This window comes from Formica exsecta, unplaced genomic scaffold (assembly GCF_003651465.1).
Source record: "Formica exsecta isolate Colony F162 unplaced genomic scaffold, ASM365146v1 scaffold465, whole genome shotgun sequence".
Lineage (NCBI taxonomy): Eukaryota > Metazoa > Arthropoda > Insecta > Hymenoptera > Formicidae > Formica > Formica exsecta.
Window position 1 is genome coordinate 344,561 of NW_021851887.1, and position 19,476 is coordinate 364,036.

The 19,476-nt window shown below is 33.3% G+C and overlaps 1 protein-coding gene across 1 annotated transcript in view; it reads left to right on the forward strand.

The window, feature by feature from the left end:
• LOC115241060 (protein madd-4) overlaps window positions 1-19,476 on the forward strand; it is a 208,440-nt gene that overhangs the window by 144,280 nt on the left and 44,684 nt on the right. Inside the window, exon 5 of the mRNA XM_029816589.1 lies at window positions 15,586-15,921. Within this exon, the coding sequence (XP_029672449.1) occupies window positions 15,586-15,921 (336 nt within the window). The remainder of the gene's footprint in view (window positions 1-15,585; window positions 15,922-19,476) is intronic.

Genomic DNA, 19,476 nt, shown 5'->3' on the forward strand with positions numbered 1-19,476 from the left:
AAAAAAAAAAAAAAAACGCGCAATGCAAACGACGAATCACGGTGTTCTGAAGGAAGTTCGTCAGCTCCGGCCCGGCCGGTTACGCGAATTACAGCAGCCGCACGTCAGTGGTCGGGAGAAATCACGGCGAACTGAAATGAGCGAAGAAAAGGGAACGCAACATCATTAGCATAACGAAACGGAGAGGCGTGTACCGAATACAGATTCCAAGTCTTCCGACTGTCATCCTCCACCTTTCCACCTTTCAATCCTCGGCTCTTCCTCTCTCTCTCTCTTTCTCTCTCTTTCTTTGTCTCGCTACTCTCGGGTACCCCTGGGCGTGCTCTGTTAACACTCGTAATGATATAGTGTGTATTTCACCGAGCTTGTATTCTACGTTTTACCAAAATGACGAAAACAGAGGAAATTCATTTGTGAGAGAGAGACGAAAATTCCACCGTCGCATCGGTACCGTGACGCGATAATAACTTGGCGGAAGATTCGCACCACCGTACTCGGGTCGATAAAATGGCCGTACTAGATGATTAAAATTAATTTAGGATGTTAGGATTTCAAAAAACGGAAGGAAACTAATGAAGTTGAATTAAAAGCTGTCAACAGTAAGAAAATGAATAATTTCACAAATATAAATGCGTAGAAGAATATGTATAAATAAAGTGATAGATATAAAAGAATAAAAATATTTTTATGTTTGATGAAGACGAGGTTTTGACAGAGATATTTTTGGAGAAAATATTATTGTGTGTCTGACTGTGATTGGGTTATTTATTTTAATCAAATCTCTTCGAAATTAAAATGTACAATGGATATAGACAACCTCTTAAGTTATATTAAATTATATTAAATAGCTTTAAACTAAATTGATAAATTCAATCGCTTTAAATATTTTGATGCTCTCGATATCGTTAACGAGCTTCATTACGGTTTCAAGTTTAAAGTATAGATTGACTACATTGACGAACACATCGACATAAGGAAATGAATAATTCTTTTTAGATAGAATTGTTTCATATTTTTTATTATACTTGTTCAATAATACATGGCTATTTTTTATTTTCGCAGAAATTGTCAATTAATACGGCTGTATATAATAGTTTTACTTTTGATCACAGAAGTCAAAAATATTAATTTATTTCTTCATGGAAAATTAAATTGAAAATGTGCCTATATATGAATCTATTGCCGGAAAATGATAATTTGGCAGATAAATGGTTAAAGTCGAATGATTAAAGTTAAATCCACGTTTGAATTAAAATACTAGTTGGATTATAAAAGCTTTCACGATTCTGACCCGAATTTAAATCTGCTTTTCTCCGATCATCTCTCATTTGATTTGAAGCGAATATATAATTATAATCTAGAATTTTGAAAAATTCAGAATTTTTTACTTTGTCGACAATTTAAAACTTACAGAAAATCTCGTATTCTGCACATTAAAATGAAAAGAATTTATTACATTATACGTACTATGTAATAAATATGTTCTCTTTAAGGGTCAATCCAAGTTAAAAATGTAAATGATAATAAGAGAAGAAGACCTGGAAAAACCAATACACATATTACATTGGAAACTCAAAAAAAGTTAATCAGTCGAGAATGAATTGAATTTAATCGATTTATACAAACGGCGGATATATGAATATTAAACTTCTAATATATTCCGAATTATACTTTAAATTTCCCTTTCAATATGTACTGCAGCGAATTTGCAAGATATATTTGGATTTATACAGTATAAATTTATATTTTGGGGGGTGCTTTCTCTCTCTTTATACCATAAATCATATTTATGTATTTTTAGCGTCAATTTTGCGTTTTTGATAATGATTTATGTCACAATGAATTAAAGTTTATTCGAACAATCTCGAGAATGATGGTCTTACTGTTGCAAGACTTTATAAATACAAATCTCGCAAAATCTCCGTTGTAGACCCGTAACAGTTGAAGATTACATTTAATTAATTGCGTTTAATAATTTTTTATATAGCACGGCGCGAAATAAATTGATTGAAAGTACCACATAACGTCATAAGTTAAACAAATTTTCATGATTCTAGAAATATACACACTATATATATATATATATATATATATATATATATATATATATATATATATATATGATACTTAAATAATCTGTATATTTGCCTGATATCTCAATGCTTGCGTAAAAGCAGTCACAAATCTCTTGCAAAACCTAATAAGCATATAAACCATGCGATTTATTCAAAATAATTTCGTTTTTTATACGCTTTACTGTACATGCCGGATACGTCTAATGTTTTCTTAATTTAGATAATTATGCGTGGTATCTTCCGCCTTCAAATATTTTGCAAGTTTCTCGGCGCGCAAAACAACATAAACAACTGCTTCTATAATCCGTATTAATTCGTTTATTGCGCGCGAAACACGTCACGCTTTAGTATCGGATATTAACACGCGAGTAATTTATTCGCCAATCGTTTCATAGTGATAATATTTGCCGGCTTTATTATGATGACGCGGCGCGAACTTGAAGCCTTGTCGTTGATGATAATAAACTGCGATAAACATATTGATTCGCGTGGCGAGTCATAATAAATGATGTGATCGTGTCAACATTCCATTTACATCGCGCCGATGATTTTATTAACCCAATTAGAACGCATTTTGTCGTTTCTATTGTTAATGAATGATCGGCGTACGTGATAACGACGAAATACGTTGTTATACTCAAATTATCAAATCTCATAGACAATTAAAGATTGCAATCAGCGAGAGTATATAAACAACAAAAGCGCATCTGAATTATTGCTACACGTGTAATTATCTGTAATTTGTTTTATGACAATAATTCCAAAAAAAAGTAGACAATATATTCCTGTCATACTTTAAAAAAAAAAAAAAAGAGAGAATATTTTTGCCCTTTCAACGGATAGCGCGAATTTATATGCATGTTTAAATTAGAGCAGTCGGGGAATATATTGTTGAAGTCCGAAACTATCAAGAAAAATCCGGGTCGCGTACCTATTCGTAATTGATAGATGAGAATGCGTTCGTTACATAAATGAAGCTGGCGCGCAAACGAACCGTTCAAACAGAGCCGATCGATCATCATGCTGTATCTAGCATTTTCTATTTTGCGAAAAATATCGCGACGATGCGCGAAATACACGCGCGCACGATCAAGACCACCCAGCGTGTGCGCTACGATATCTATCGATGATAACAGCATTTACACGAGCAATAAAGAGGCAGAAGCCTTGCATTCTGCGCAAGACGGGGGATAATAAAAGTGTCTGGACAAACGCGGATATTCGCTGCTGCGATACGGTGGAAAGAACGGAATCGTTGCCAAATCCCGCCGCGTTCATCTTCCAGCGTGTACGATGTGATAGCAGAATGAAACGAAAATATACAAAGTACAGGAAGCACCGGATCCAGGAATATTGGATGTCCGCGAAAAATTTATGGTCGGTATGCTCAGGAAACTGCCATTAAAATTTTACTTTGATCAGATAATATCCTCCCTTGTTTTCCTCCTCATTTTAACTCCCTCCCTCCCTCTCTTTCTCTCTCAAGGTAAATTTGCAGGAGTTTCAAATACACGATCACATATTATACAGCACGCAATAGTTTTTTTATGTTTTATAAAGTATCTATGATCCTGAATTAAATTTGAACTCACAGTAGAGTTGAGAGTTAATTAAGCCGTCAGAGAGTGGTAGCGTATGGTTTCAGAGATCGGGGCAACGCTAACTTTGTACGTAATTCGATGACCGCACAGCGAACGACACAGCGCTCCGCTTCACGAACATTTTAAGAATGTTCTCAATAACATCGGCGAGCGATAACACAAAGTGCAATTTAAACTATATTTAAAATTATATTTAAAGGTGGCATGTTCTAATTCTTAGTGGACCTAGTGACAAAGTGACGAAATCAATAGATAGTATTTTTGAATATCGAGAGTTGCATAAATTAGCTAGAATAGCAAAGTTAATATAACATAAATCCTAATGAATATATTTATTAATCATTTTCGAAAAATAGCATTTTTTGTTTTATATTTTAAAAGATAATAGATCCATATGATTAAATGAACAAAAATTAAATCTAATCTTTAATGCCTATTTAATTTTTATATTTTAAGATTAAAGTTGAAACGCTTCATACATACAGATTATGAATATGATTATCACGACTTGTATATTATATTTATAATCGATATAACATAAAAGCATTGATAATGTAATAAGCTCTTTTCCATAATTATTGCGATATTCTCTCAAATCGTAACAATTAGTGTTTATTTCTGGTAAAATTTGACCATTTGTAGGAATAAATAAATTAAATTAAATATACTCACGATTCGTAGATATTTCATATAGTAGAAGTCTGCCCTCCTCTACAAATTTTACTAAATTGTTTCGAGATCAGTAGATATGAAATGAAAGACATTTATTATTTATATTTATAATTATGTATGTGTGTGTGGAAACATTATTAAATTATATTAAATGAAGCTTGAGGTATATTTAATAACAAATATTTTTCAGAAATGTAATTTCAAATAATCTTTACAATATAATACTTGACAATTTTGATGAATGCATTACTACTAATCAGAAAGTTCCAAGAAATCAAGAAAGTTTTTCAAGAAAAAAAGAGAAGAGCGACAAAAAATATTTTTAATAATTGACAGAGCTTTACAAAAAATATGCATGTAAGGTTGTGAGTTTTTACATTCGTGCGCTAATTCTGTCATTGAAAACACATATATACGACAATTGCGGAAACACGTTTCGCTTTATCCACGTGCAGTACGTCACATTTCCTTTCGCTGAAGAACACTGGATGCGTACAATACGTAATAGTGTGCGTAACGGATATGTGCTGGAAGGTCATATGCTGTCAGCGGCTAATGACAATCTATGCATGAAACTGGGTCAAATTCGACATGGAATCAGCTAGAGTAATTAGCGCAGTCATGTAATGCATTGTAAATTCGAATTGTGAATTACGGGACGTGTATATATTAAACTACGTGGGTTCGTGTTTGGATTACATATAGTAGTAACGTGCACGATACAACGGACATAAAAATTCTCGTACATGTTGAGTTTGTGTGTACGGAAACATAAAAAAGATATTTACTAGATATTTAATTAAAAATTCGCTATTTACGTTAACTGTCTTATGAATAATTAAAATTTAAATCTTCGTTCACACACACACACACACACACACACACACATACACATATAGGATTTAAACTTTAACTATGTATATATAAACATCATCTACTTTCAAGGATGTATATGTTTGCAATAAAATATGTATATTTATATAAACCATGTATATATAATGATGAAATTTTTTATCAAGTAATAAAATATTTCGCAGTCTAATATATTTCTAATAAGATATTACTACAAATTTCTCTCTCTATTTTATAAAAAGAGGAAACCTTAATTTATAAAAAGAAGAAACATACTATATCGTGTATATCTTTGAATTTATTGTAACTATTCTCGACGAAAGTTAATTTCAAAGTACATATGATCTAGCGTTGGCGAAATGCGCGAGATAATACCTCCAGCTTTACACATGCGTGAGTGCGGAAGTGATATGAAGGCGGAAAGGTCACTAGCTATGACAAAATTTGATGCACTTGTAGCTCGTATCAACAAAGGGAAGTTTCGTTCCGTGCTGATAATCGCATTTACGACCCGATAGATGCGTACGCGTGTCAGTGCGTACGGCACACTATGTGCGTTACATAACGATTACGTCACGAAAGGTTATCCGACGCTTGTATGGAACGAAGAGGATCGCGCAGAATCAGGGCAAATTTGACGAAATCGTGGGTGATTACTAGCGGTTAGCGTTGGGGTTACACATCGCCACGTTGTAACAGCTGTATACCATGATAATCCCCTAAATACACACCGAGTGAGTGAAATCGCTAGAACGAAGCTGCAATTCAATTCCACCGCGCGCGCGAGAGTACGCAGTAAAGTTATTGTATGAAAAATAAGTTTTCACTGTGGATAACTTTGACTATGATATACATCGACTAAGCTAATACAATTCTAAAAACTATCTCCCCATATATAATTTTTATGAACCGCATGGCTTGTAAAAAGAAAGAATAAATAAAATAATAAATTAGAAGAATTTATAATTTGTAAAATTATTTGTGTAATTTACGCATTTTAAAATTTAAGAAAATAATACTATAAACAAGAAAAATTACAAGATAAAAAGTTGTCTTTAAATTATATTTAGATAACGATAACGTGTATGGTATTTAGTGATGAGTATAAATAAATCACAGACAACGATGCGATTCAGTGAGTTTTTCGCAGACCGAGATTACGGATTCATTCAGCAGCGGGAGAATAAGGAAGAATCTTGAATAAAATCAGATTACATTCGGCGAAACTATTACAACGCGATCCAGAATAGAGTTGGATGTATTTGCATTGCGGTAGTTGAATACTCGCAGGAATAGGTGGATCAAGTGAAATTTAGGTCTTGAGGATTAAAACAGTGTGGAAACCTCTAAGCGTTCTCGAAGAATTGCCAACTCTCGCGTATGTGATAACATCGACAATTTCAGTTGTCCAAGAGATCTGTCGCTCGGATTATCGCAAAAATTTTTGAATTTAATTTAATTAAAATTTAAGCAAAATAAAGAAAGAGAGAGAGAGAAATATATCTAATTTCTTATGATTGTAGGCGGTTGTATATTTGCTGTATATATACAATTTGAAGATATTTATACGCTCTAACAAAGTTTCATTTATATATAATTATACCATAAATTTTTGCCTAAAATTTGCTCGAAGAGAAACAAAATCGTTTCATAAGCGAAAAGCTTATTTACTAGAAAATAATATTGGAAGACAAACCATAAGATAGTAAATGAGATATATAATATATCGATTATTATGAAATAAATAATTAGGTACGAGAATCGTCTGATTCGATTCGGACTAAATTATTTGAGAACATCCCATTTTCTAGTTCTAGTGTATCGCATTCGAAGGTACTTCTTGGTACGTAATATCGGAAACATAAAAGGCGGACCATTAGATTCTGATTGATAGTAGAATCTCATTCGATGAAATTACACGTTGCAATACACATATTTTCTCGTTATTTGATCAACTTTAATTTCTGTTTAATATTTTCAGGTCACAAAAATGCTAGTGACTTATCGTGAATATTGCTTTAACATCAAATCAGTATGTATATGGTATGTTCAACTAAAACATGGACTAAGGTCGTCGTACCATAAAAAAATCTCCGTCTATGTTTCAGTTAAACGTATCTAATATATACATACATACATACGTTAAAGAAATTGCATTGTATGCTATTGTATTGAAATTTTAAATAGACGATGTAATGAGAGAATGTAAACAAATTGGAAATTCGGACTTATTAGTTGTTCTAAATTTATATTATTGGTTTTTCATATTTTGCTACAGCAATGAATTGAAAATTGAATTAAAAACTTTTAAAAAAGCTTATTCCTGCGCAAAATGCAATACAAACATTAATTCGATAACAACAAATTGTTGCGGAATTTATTCTAAAGAAAATATATTGGTTAAATCATATGTTGTCGTGCGCTACAGTACGAATATTATATATTTTTTGAAAGTTATATAAATATATATATATATATTGTATATTTTGCATTTTTTTCGTGCGCGTTTATTCAACTATAAATTTAAGTGCATCGAATTAAATTAATTTCAAGAGAAACGCGAAATTCGTATAGTGACAGGTGTAGAGAGATTCTCGCGAGTGGAATCCGCAAGCGCGGCTCGCTTCCTGTTTGAAGAGTCGTCGTGCCTCGGGCTCCATTTGACTGCATTGACGATTCGCGCGGTGTAGTTTATCGGGGTAAGTTTCCGCCTGCGCGCGCGCGCGCGCGCGCGATGTGAAACTTTCGTCGAGTAATCCGTTACGAAAGTTATCGGGCGTAACGTGCACGGAATTTCCGTAAATACGGATAATCGAGAAACATGCCAGCCACCGCCGCTGTTTCTCTTTCTCTCAAAGCGCTCCGCGTTCGAGAGAGGGTGCCTCGAGTTGGGGAGTCGAGCTACCCTCTCTCGTTCGATGCCACCACGACTACCGCCGGGGTAACGATTGGCGCACGCAAAATATACGCTCCGACTGATGGTGATACGTCGCGAAATAAAATTTCACGGGGCGTTTGTCTGCGAATCCGATCGGCGTTTCGTTGACTGGAAAGGAACTTAAAGTGAAACGTGCCGCGGGAAACCAGGTTAACGGGAAAAATCGGATAACGATTTGCAAAGTGGCGAACTTGATTGGGGGGGTGTTTTTTACATCTGTCTGACGGAAGTGTAGGCGAGATGGAAATTCTTATCCGTGACATTATGATACTTTCTTGTGCATAGTTTAAAAAAGTGTAAGAAGAAGATAGTAGAAAAACTATCGTGCAAAAATGCCCGCAGTTTCTCTCGGAAATATATTGTTTTTTTCTTTGTTACATTAATATAATAACTATAAATATATTGGTTCACCCCCGGACATTAATAGTAAGAACAATTTGCATTTAATAATTTATCGAAGCAGATATTATTTGTAACTTCTTTTTCGCTACCGTCTTCTAACATCTAAATGTTATATTTAGCACAAATAAGTGTACCTTTAATTAAAAATCGTAACACTCAGCATGTGCACATTATGTCTCGGGAAATACTATTCCTCTCGGATTAGGCTTTGGAATAGCCTCGCGTCCTGGACACGTTTCAAAATGTTATTTTCGCAAGCATTTTGCTCGCGATCTCCTCGAGCCTTTTCCGGTGCTTTCTCGTCCTTACCCGGAATTCTTATCGGAGGAAAAAGGCCGGTGTGTTATCGTAACTGTCGACACGGTGGAAAAAGGTACCGCGTTGTGTTTTCCTTTATTCCATCCACAAGGGGATGTCACTTCGCGGAAAAATGAAGAAAATGGGCTCGCTCCTTCGAAGTGTATCTCGCTTCGCGATGCGTACCGTAAGTATGTGGGGGGATTGCATCCCCGCGGCCTCTTTCTTTTATTTTCGCGACGAGAATGCGGGGCTATTCAACGAGCTATTTTAGCGGAACGCGACGAATGGGCTTCTTTCAAAGTCCGACCCCATCGAAAATGGACCGATGCGAATTCGCCAACGGTATATTAAACGTGGAATGCATTGTTTAATGTTCCTTACGGATAGACTTACGCGTTTTTAATGAATATTCAGATTTATTTCAAAACTAGGAAAGTAACTTCTGTTCTCGATAATGAGATATCCGATATCACATATATTTATTTATAAGAATAAGATTATTTAAAAATATATTATTTAAGAAAAAACTGGCTTTGTTACCAATTTCATATATCCATTGTTTGAATTATTAATGATCCTACTCATCTTTAATACAATCAGCATTTATTATTATCGCCAAATAAATGGACATTGATAAATTATAACATTGATGCGTACTTTCATATATATGCTTTTGCAGAATAATTGGACACACTGATCCAGTAAAAACTGCAACATGTATACAAAATATGCGATTGGACAAATGAATTTCAATTAGAATAAATGAGATTATAATAATAAATAAATTAGAATAATTTTCCACTAAGAATAAATGAGGTCCGGAACAATTTATATAATATTCCATGGTTGCATATTTGACAGCAAAAAAATATTAACACAGTTTTTATAAACTTTATATTCCAATCTCGTATTCCCTTCACTTTCGTAGACTATTATTCATTCCAAAAGAAAAATCAATATTAACAACGAATTTTCCCAATTATATATGTATATATAATTCAATATAAAAAGAACTTATATATGAATATATAAAAAGAAATATTATTATATAGAATATAAAAAAAAATTATATGTGAATATATAATTCATATACATATGATACATTTTATTAATGTCGTAAAACTGAACGGAAAACAGACGATATATGAAGCAGCGGCGATTTATATCGCGGATATTAAATTTATTTTAAACAGTGATATTTACGTTAAAAAATAGTCGTTAAAAATGTATTCACAGGCAATTACCTGCCACCCTAATGTTATTTTGCACTGAAAAGGTATAAACTAAAGATATAAACACGCGCGCGAATAAACTAATAAACGCGCGAATATTAAAAACTACTTCGACTATCTTGTATATCTAAGCGTAATAAATTTCATTGAAAATAATCAACGGCTCGATTAAATATTTATGAATTATTTTAATATTCCTTCGTTGCGGTTTTCGCGGACTATAATACCAACGAGAATACACGGTCGATCGCATGTGACAAATAATGGTAGCACGTGTACCTGTTCGCGGTTTCACGCAAGTTTTATATGCTAGATAGAGAAACATAGAAACGAAAATCAAATAAAAATATAATATAATAAATATTCATACACAAACACACTATATTTGAATTACTAAACACGCTGACCACATAGCGAACAGACAGAATACCATGTTCGATTTATCGGCGCGTCAATAAATTGATATTTTGTAAACACGAGAAATCGGATAATGAAATTTGTATAATTGCACGCAATTATATATTCCTAATTCCGACACTTAGATACATATCTATGTGTGTATGCGTATGTGTTACTGCAAGCAGCGCATGCAATAATGCACAATACTTATATATATTGCTTTTTATTACTTAAGGAAATTTATAAATAAAAATCGTATATTACAATTTTAATAGAATGTCAAAATAATTACGAATCATGATTGCAGAATATAATCGTCACTATAAATGCGACAATTATATCAAGAATACTTATAGCACGGATTATAATAATTCATTCCCAAGATATTTCGCGAATATATCTTTTTAAAAAAAATTTATTAATGAGTGAAGGAATAGTTTAGAACTAATTAGTCTTAGATGTCAGTAACTGTTTAATCATATTTATGTCATATTCAAACATCAATATATCTGGATAGAACGAATGTTCCCGAACTTAGAGTTGAGACGTTAGTCGCGCGCGGTTCTCCTTCGCCATGTCTATCCTCGCATCGTCAGTATAAGGACAAAGTAAGTTGCCGCTGCGGTGTCGTACGAAAGGTATTATCCGTTGTTCCTGGAGTGCATGGGGGTTTGGTAATCGGCTAAAATGTCTGGCGAATGCCCCATGGGTATCCCTATCGGTGCAAGAGTGTTGGATATAGAAACGCTTTTGCGTAATGAGTAGTTGAGATTCCTTGTTAAGGAACGCTCGAACTCTGCACTGCGGTTTCCGTGGTTCCCAACAGATTTCGGCGCTTCGCCTAGTTTCTTCCTCCGGTTCCACTTTGTTGCCGATCCTGCGAAGAATACAACCCGTACTACGCCCGACATGCAATTCGTGCAACTCGTGAAGTGCGTCAATTTTAGTATATGTTATTTTGACAAGCCAACCGTGTATAATTACCTAACGAATCCTTCCTTTTCGAGTTTGAAATCATAATACATCTTGCATCCGCGCACTTTCTCGCATCCGAAGTAATTAGCAGTGCTTTAAAGCACTAAATCCATAAAGAGAACGTATGAATATATTTCGCGAATATATCTTTTTAAAAAAAATTTATTAATGAGTGAAGGAATAGTTTAGAACTAATTAGTCTTAGATGTCAGTAACTGTTTAATCATATTTATGTCATATTCAAACATCAATATATCTGGATAGAACGAATGTTCCCGAACTTAGAGTTGAGACGTTAGTCGCGCGCGGTTCTCCTTCGCCATGTCTATCCTCGCATCGTCAGTATAAGGACAAAGTAAGTTGCCGCTGCGGTGTCGTACGAAAGGTATTATCCGTTGTTCCTGGAGTGCATGGGGGTTTGGTAATCGGCTAAAATGTCTGGCGAATGCCCCATGGGTATCCCTATCGGTGCAAGAGTGTTGGATATAGAAACGCTTTTGCGTAATGAGTAGTTGAGATTCCTTGTTAAGGAACGCTCGAACTCTGCACTGCGGTTTCCGTGGTTCCCAACAGATTTCGGCGCTTCGCCTAGTTTCTTCCTCCGGTTCCACTTTGTTGCCGATCCTGCGAAGAATACAACCCGTACTGCGCCCGACATGCAATTCGTGCAACTCGTGAAGTGCGTCAATTTTAGTATATGTTATTTTGACAAGCCAACCGTGTATAATTACCTAACGAATCATTCCTTGTCGAGTTTGAAATCATAATACATCTTGCATCCGCGTACTTTCTCGCATCCGAAGTAATTAGCAGTGCTTTAAAGCACTAAATCCATAAAGAGAACGTATGAATATAGTATATTTTATAAGTTTTAATTAACGTCTTGTTCTAAGAAATGGAAAGGTGCTGCTTGGAAAATGTGTTTTGCGAATGGAAAAATTTATTTATATAATAACTTAGGTTATATATATAGTATTTTAGAATAATCTTTGATAAACGTTTAATTATCATTAATTAAAATTAATTTATTAATAGAAATTTAAGTGTATTATTATGTTATTTGTGCAATATATATCCAGATTTTCATCTCCCGTAAATAAATATATAATGCATATGTAATATATCTGTGCTCTGTTTATCCTCTTCCGGTTATCTATTCTATACCAGGAAAGCTTTTGCAAATGAATAATTCGATAGAAAATTAAGAATTCAGGACACTTTCCGTTTTGCTTCCGCCCCATACGATATTGCCTGTTCAACATCCAAAAAAATAAATAAAGAAATAAGATTTAAAAGATACTCTTGGTTTTGCTATCGAAATTACTGGCACGGAATTTCCTACATGGTTTTCAATTAAATTGATGAATAAATTTTATTCTATGTTACTATGTGGTAGCGGATTTTGCTAATTGATTTACTAATTGCCTATAAATTTCATAGCAAACGAAATGTCAACATTCATAACGAGGAGTATTTAGTAGTATCAAATGGAATATTTATAGACTTTTGCGTCAAATATCACTAACATGAAATTTTAATCGTAGGTATGATATGGAACATATTTGCAGTTTGTATAAATCTTCAAATATAAAGTAATATTTCATTAAAAATGATCACATTTCTGTATACAAACAATTTTTTTATAATAAAAATAAAATTTATATAAGCATAACTTGTTATCGGATTAGTAGTAATAGTAGTTATACAACATACCGAGAATAATATCTTTATAAATTATTGTGTAACATTGTTGCACAGCTGTAAATTATTTTATAGATCATCTATATGGACAAACTAATCCAGTAAGTTGAAATTATCACGTTCGTGCGAATCACTGTACTAGTAATCAACACTGAAGGAAACAGTAATAGAGAGAGAGAGAGAGATAATAGCAATAGCGTGTAGTAGCCTGAAACTATTAGTCTCTGTATCGCATAATTTTATTATTACAAGAATTTGAGATGCTGCGAATATCAAAGATATTCTCAATTTAAAATAATATAGGCGAACTAAATTTATGCGTAATCTTTTTACAAAACGATTAATACCGATCGAAATTTAAATTAAAAACAGAAAATAGAGAGAGAAAAAGATGAAATTTAATATAGAAGAATTAAAAACACTAATAAGTGCAACACAATAATTTATATAAAACGATGTAGCCTTGTTTGTTACGAAAACAATTCTCGATGCTAAAGTAGATATCTTACAACACGTTTGCAATATATGCATGTAAACTCAGCAGGTTGCCAGAATATGCGTCAACCCAATTGAAACTGAACTCTACGGTCGGCCGATCCGGGCTAATTAATTACTACGCTGCCGGCAAATTCATTACAACAAACACTGTTCCTAACAATGGTAGCGGCGTATGTTTAGCTACATTATCCTCACCGTCCGCGTCGCTCGGTCGAAATTGCTGCATATATATATTGAATGCAACGTGAAAATGTCCGCGCTACGCGATCGGTTGATTCACGTTTATATTTCGCATCTAATTTTTACATCGAGTTTGATAATTATCGCGGACAGAGCTAACACGTCGTATGTTGCTATGAATAATTATCACACACGTAGCAAAATGCGATTTGACATCGTTTATATCAAAGGTTTGCCCCCTGCACATAACTGACCATAATTAAACCTCTCGTTCAAAAAGGGAGATTAATTTATGCGCGATTATTCTCTAATGTAATTCACGTTATCTGGGGATAATAAAAATATATGTAACTATAATAATGCACAATATTAGAAGCTAAACATTTATCACAGGATGCCTTTGCACACATGCATTATCTTTAAAAAAATATTATAATTTATTACCAAGAAATCTCTAATTTTCTAATCTTTTAATTTTAAGCTCTTTATTTTGAAGTTTCTTGGTATATAAAGCGTTAAACATAGTGCTAACAAAGTACTCAATATATAAAACAGATAATCCGTCATATAAAATTGAAAATTGAAAAGTTTTTAATGTAAAATACATTTACGTTATATCAGCATTTTATAATATAAAATTTTTTGCTTGATAGCAACAGATATATTATGTTACGGCACATTAATAATAACGATAATGATGATGAGAGAGAGAATATCGTTTTACAATTGTTTTACATATATAATAGTTTCGTATAGAAATATAATAAAATATAATTATCGCGTTGTAAAATGATATTTCGCGTCGTTATATTACAATGTTGTAGAATTAAATTTCAAAAATTTTGTTCTTTTATAGTGGATAATAAAAAGAAAACACGACGAATAAGATGGGTAAGAGAGAAGGAGAGGATGGAAGAGATAATAATAAACGTTTCTCCATGGAGAAACTTACATTGTACGTTAACTTTGTGAAAAGTGAAGTAAACTCACGGAGGCGAAAATGTCGATAGAAATGCCCCGGAGATATCGCGGTCCAACTATAGAATCGTTAATTATAACGATAATTAGCGGGCACTTTTGCGATGGTAACTCTAGGGCGTCGATCCTTCACTTCGAATTCGCTATCTCAAGCCAAGTTCGAGAAGTATAAATGGAATATGATTTTATCCTATAATTAGCTGCTGGTGGAATTGGGAAACCTAGTTTTCCACGCAATATGATTTTGCTATAATTTCCCATATATATATATATAACAGGATACTTTTCCATGTATTAATATACAATCACTATTTTACACGACTAATATTAAAAATTACCAAAAGATGGACCGTCGTCGTATTTGTAGTTATTGTTTTTATCCTATAATTAGCTGCTGGTGGAATTGGGAAACCTAGTTTTCCACGCAATATGATTTCGCTATAATTTCCCATATATATATATAACAGGATACTTTTCCATGTATTAATATACAATCACTATTTTACACGACTAATATTAAAAATTACCAAAAGATGGACCGTCGTCGTATTTGTAGTTATTGTTAGTAAAAATCGTAAAAATATCCAGTTATTCTTATGGCTCAAGAGTAAAATCTGAGGTTGTTTGAATAGTCTTGATGAGAGTGCATTAGAGCAGGAGGGAGAAGAGAGCATGAAATGACGATGGTTTCTCGTAGGCGCTTATACAGTAACATAACGACATCGTAGAAGCGTTTAATGAGTTCGCCTGACAAGGGATTTCCCCGGTTTCTATGATTTCAGCCCTGCGAGAAGTCCTCGGGCGATTTTCGCGGGGCACAATGCGCCGCCTTCAACAATGTGCCATACAGCGGACAACTGCTCAAATGGTACCCCCATTACGATCCGGCTAGACCGTGCGCTTTGATCTGCCGCGGTGAGCAAACCTTCGAGGATGGCATTGGAAGGCGGTCGCGGCAGGAAGTGCCATCGAACGAGAGGACGATGCCGCACGATTCCACGGACAGTCTTCAATACGATAACGACGAGACGATAGTGGTGCAGCTGGCGGATAAGGTCGAGGACGGCACGAGATGTTATGCGGAGAGCACGGATGTGTGCATAGGCGGCGAATGTATGGTGAGTGGTATCTTCTTATATACTAGCACTTTTTTTTATTGAAGAATATAAGATCCTGGCGCATTTTGCAGTTTGGTAAAGTTCGCGAATACCGCTTGCCAAACGCTTCGTTAATTTGCATTTCTCTTAAAACTGAACAAATTGGACTTAGAAATGATGGTCCAAATCATTTTGGATTTATACGCGTTAATTACTTAAGTTACGTAGAAATGATTGGTCTAAAAATGTTGCTTATAGTAGAATAAATATAATAATGCACATACGACATCATTAATAATTAGAAAGTATTGTACTAAGAAAATATAAAGCAGACTAAATGAATAATATATTAATTTTGGCTATTGTTTACGTCCTATAATTGGCTATTGTTACGACTTGTTTACATTATGGAATTCTGTAACAAGTGTATAAATGTCGATATGCGCCGAAATTAAGTTTGAAATAAAAAATTAATGAGCAATCTAATTTACTAAAAATATAATAGAGATAATTGTTCCTCTCTATGGATATAATGTTTTATCGTTAATTCATTTTTTTAAACAATTCTTGTTTTTAAAACAAAATAAATTTTATGGGAAAAAGAAATCGATAACGTTATACTTGTCATATGATATGTTTAAATTGCGATATTTCCAATGGGTATTAGAATGCCAGTAGAATATATGACAAATGGCTTAAAGGTTTAATAAATCTGTCTATTAAAAATTGTGCATGAACGCGAATTTATTTTAATGGAATTAACAAGAAAAAACAATTAAAAAAGTGGTCGGAAATCAGAATAATCACAATTTTAAAAACCTTACGCTTCAGAATAGACAGGTAGAGATTGAGCTGGGAGCGTGACGTCATTATTCTGCGCTTATTGTAATCTGTCATTGATCCGATGCTTGAATTGAAAACCAACCGTGCTCTTGACTCTTTATTCCACTTCTCTCGAATATCTATCACGAGGCGGTGTTTGTGGCGAGAAAGAATATATATCAGCTATTTTATACCTGGCCTTGATTCACGTATATTACAATACTAACCAAGTATATAAATTAGATATATATTGTATTCTTCTAAAATATTATTAATATATGATTAAAATAATTAGCGCAAATTAAATTGTCGCAAACCATAAATATGTATTAATATTATCATGATTTTTATATCTCTTGAAATAATTAAATATGTACTAATCCGCGACTACAACAGAGTTTAATAGCTATGTAATATACACGAATGTGTATATCTTTTTAGCACACGATAATGCTATGTACTGAACATGTAGAATATGAATCGATACGTTAAATTACATCGGAAAAACTATCTTCCTCTGTTATTAATATATATTCTCACGTTTCAATTATAACTGAGGTGGCAGCATTACAATTCAAACGAATGTAGAATCGAATATTCCTCGCGAAAATTTTATTACTGGAAGCGGTTATCTGATTTAATCTTCTCTTGATTTTGTAGTAAAGGGGATAATTATCGATTCTTAACCGCGGCATTATTGGAAATCATGGATCTGTCATGCGCAGACGGCAGTATGTTAGGCACGAGGGGTATTAAGCGATAGGTACAGTGCGTCGCTTGTCAGTCACTATAAATTGTCGGTCGATCAACACGTAAGAGCCTTTCGTTAATTATGGAAATATAGCGATACTTAGACTCTATTAATTCAGCTAAAATTTAGATAATAATGAGACGTTATTAAGGCAAATAGTCCCGCGATGTGATTACGATTCACTATTTTATATAGGATAATTTTTGCATTAATCATCGTTGGTTGTAGAAAATGCATATTTTCGCTAATGTCAGACAAGTGTAATGTAAAAGCGTAGTAATTTTGTAGTAATAAAAGTTTTAAAAGTTTTAAAAATAAATCAAATAAAAGCTTAAAAGAACTCGACTAAGGAAAACATTATTTTTTCTCTGAAAGCTTTAATTTGATGCTCGAACGATTGTGCGATAGTAGTATTTCTTGATTCCGTTTTTCCGCATTCCATCTTTCCATGCGCAAATATCAAACAATTTCGATAAACCTAGGCCATTCTAGATATATGTGGAAATGCATTCGGAATGTAAATAACTCCAAGTAATAATGTTTGAATAAAAATTGTATTTTGATTTATTAATCCATTTAACTACTCGTTTGCATTGTTAAATCGATGGATTCCAGCTTGCCTAATACCTTGGGAATTTACATATTAAATTTGCTATTAGCTTGGCCAACGTGTTTTGAACATCGATATAATCCGATCTGTAATTTTGATCGAATAATTACTCAATTAATTAATCAAGAATCATGTGTGAATCGAACAATATAATCGAAACGTTACGTGAAACAATAAATGGGAGTAGCCTTTACATGTGTACATAAAAGCCATGTTTGAAATTAATTGTATTAACGTAAATGCAAATTAAATGAAATTATCGATAATATTTAGCGTGAAAAATTAACTCCAAGTTAATCAGAGATCAAAGAGTTTGTAGTTGTGTGGAAACGGAGAGCGCTAATATTATATGCATTTCTATATACGTATGCGCATCTCAAGTATAGATATGCGTGATTGCTCTTCTTTATTCTTGTAATTTTTTTTTTTTTTTCGAGAAGTAAAAATTTTAAGAAAAATTTCAGAAATTATTAATTAAGTAGATAAGCAACGTTCTTAAATATTTTACTTCGAGGATGGTCTTAAGCGCTGGATTAAATTGAAGGCGTTACTTAAGAATTTAACCGCAATTGCCGCGTCTCCTGTCGAAACTTCGTGAAGATGTAACATTTGGAATTAGTGGGGAAACTCTCGGAGAAGATTTTCGCGCTAGACGTCGACGCATAAGCGCGTGTACGTATCAAATAGTAACTTAAACGCGTTCGCAACTCGGTTCTCGGTGTCGCTACGACGCGGGCGTGTTTCACATCTTGTTGTTAAAATGTAACATAACGAAGCGTGCTCCTAACTCAGTCTTCTGCTAATATTTAACATGGGCGTGTCGAGAAGCCCGATCTCATCGTCCATTAACTTAATTTGATCTACGTCATATGCATATATATGCATATAACGTACGTATATATGCGTGCATATATTTTCTCGAGAAGCATAATGAAGATTGTCCAGCATGTTATTGTACAATAATGTTGCGTAGTCCGTTTTAATAAGCTCAAAAGCATGCTTTCTTGATAACTTTTAATGATTTGATATCCTAATAAGATACTTGTAAGTTTCATTAAAATCTCTCATTATTTTCTTGAAAATACTCGAAATTACCGTTACATTGTACAGTCGGATATATTTAAAATGCTTATATACCTCTCTGTTTAAAAAGAAATTATCTATTTAATTAATGTATTTAATTAAATAAAAATTCAATTATATCGTTGTTTATATTCATCATAACTACAATTCGTCATTTATATTTAGATTTTAATATCATCTCTCATTTGCAATTTTATTACGAATAGCAAAATTAAATTATTATAAAATAGAATTATAAAAAACTAGACACGAAATAAATTTTATTACATATTAATATTTTATTAGTACAATATAATTATTAAAATATGTA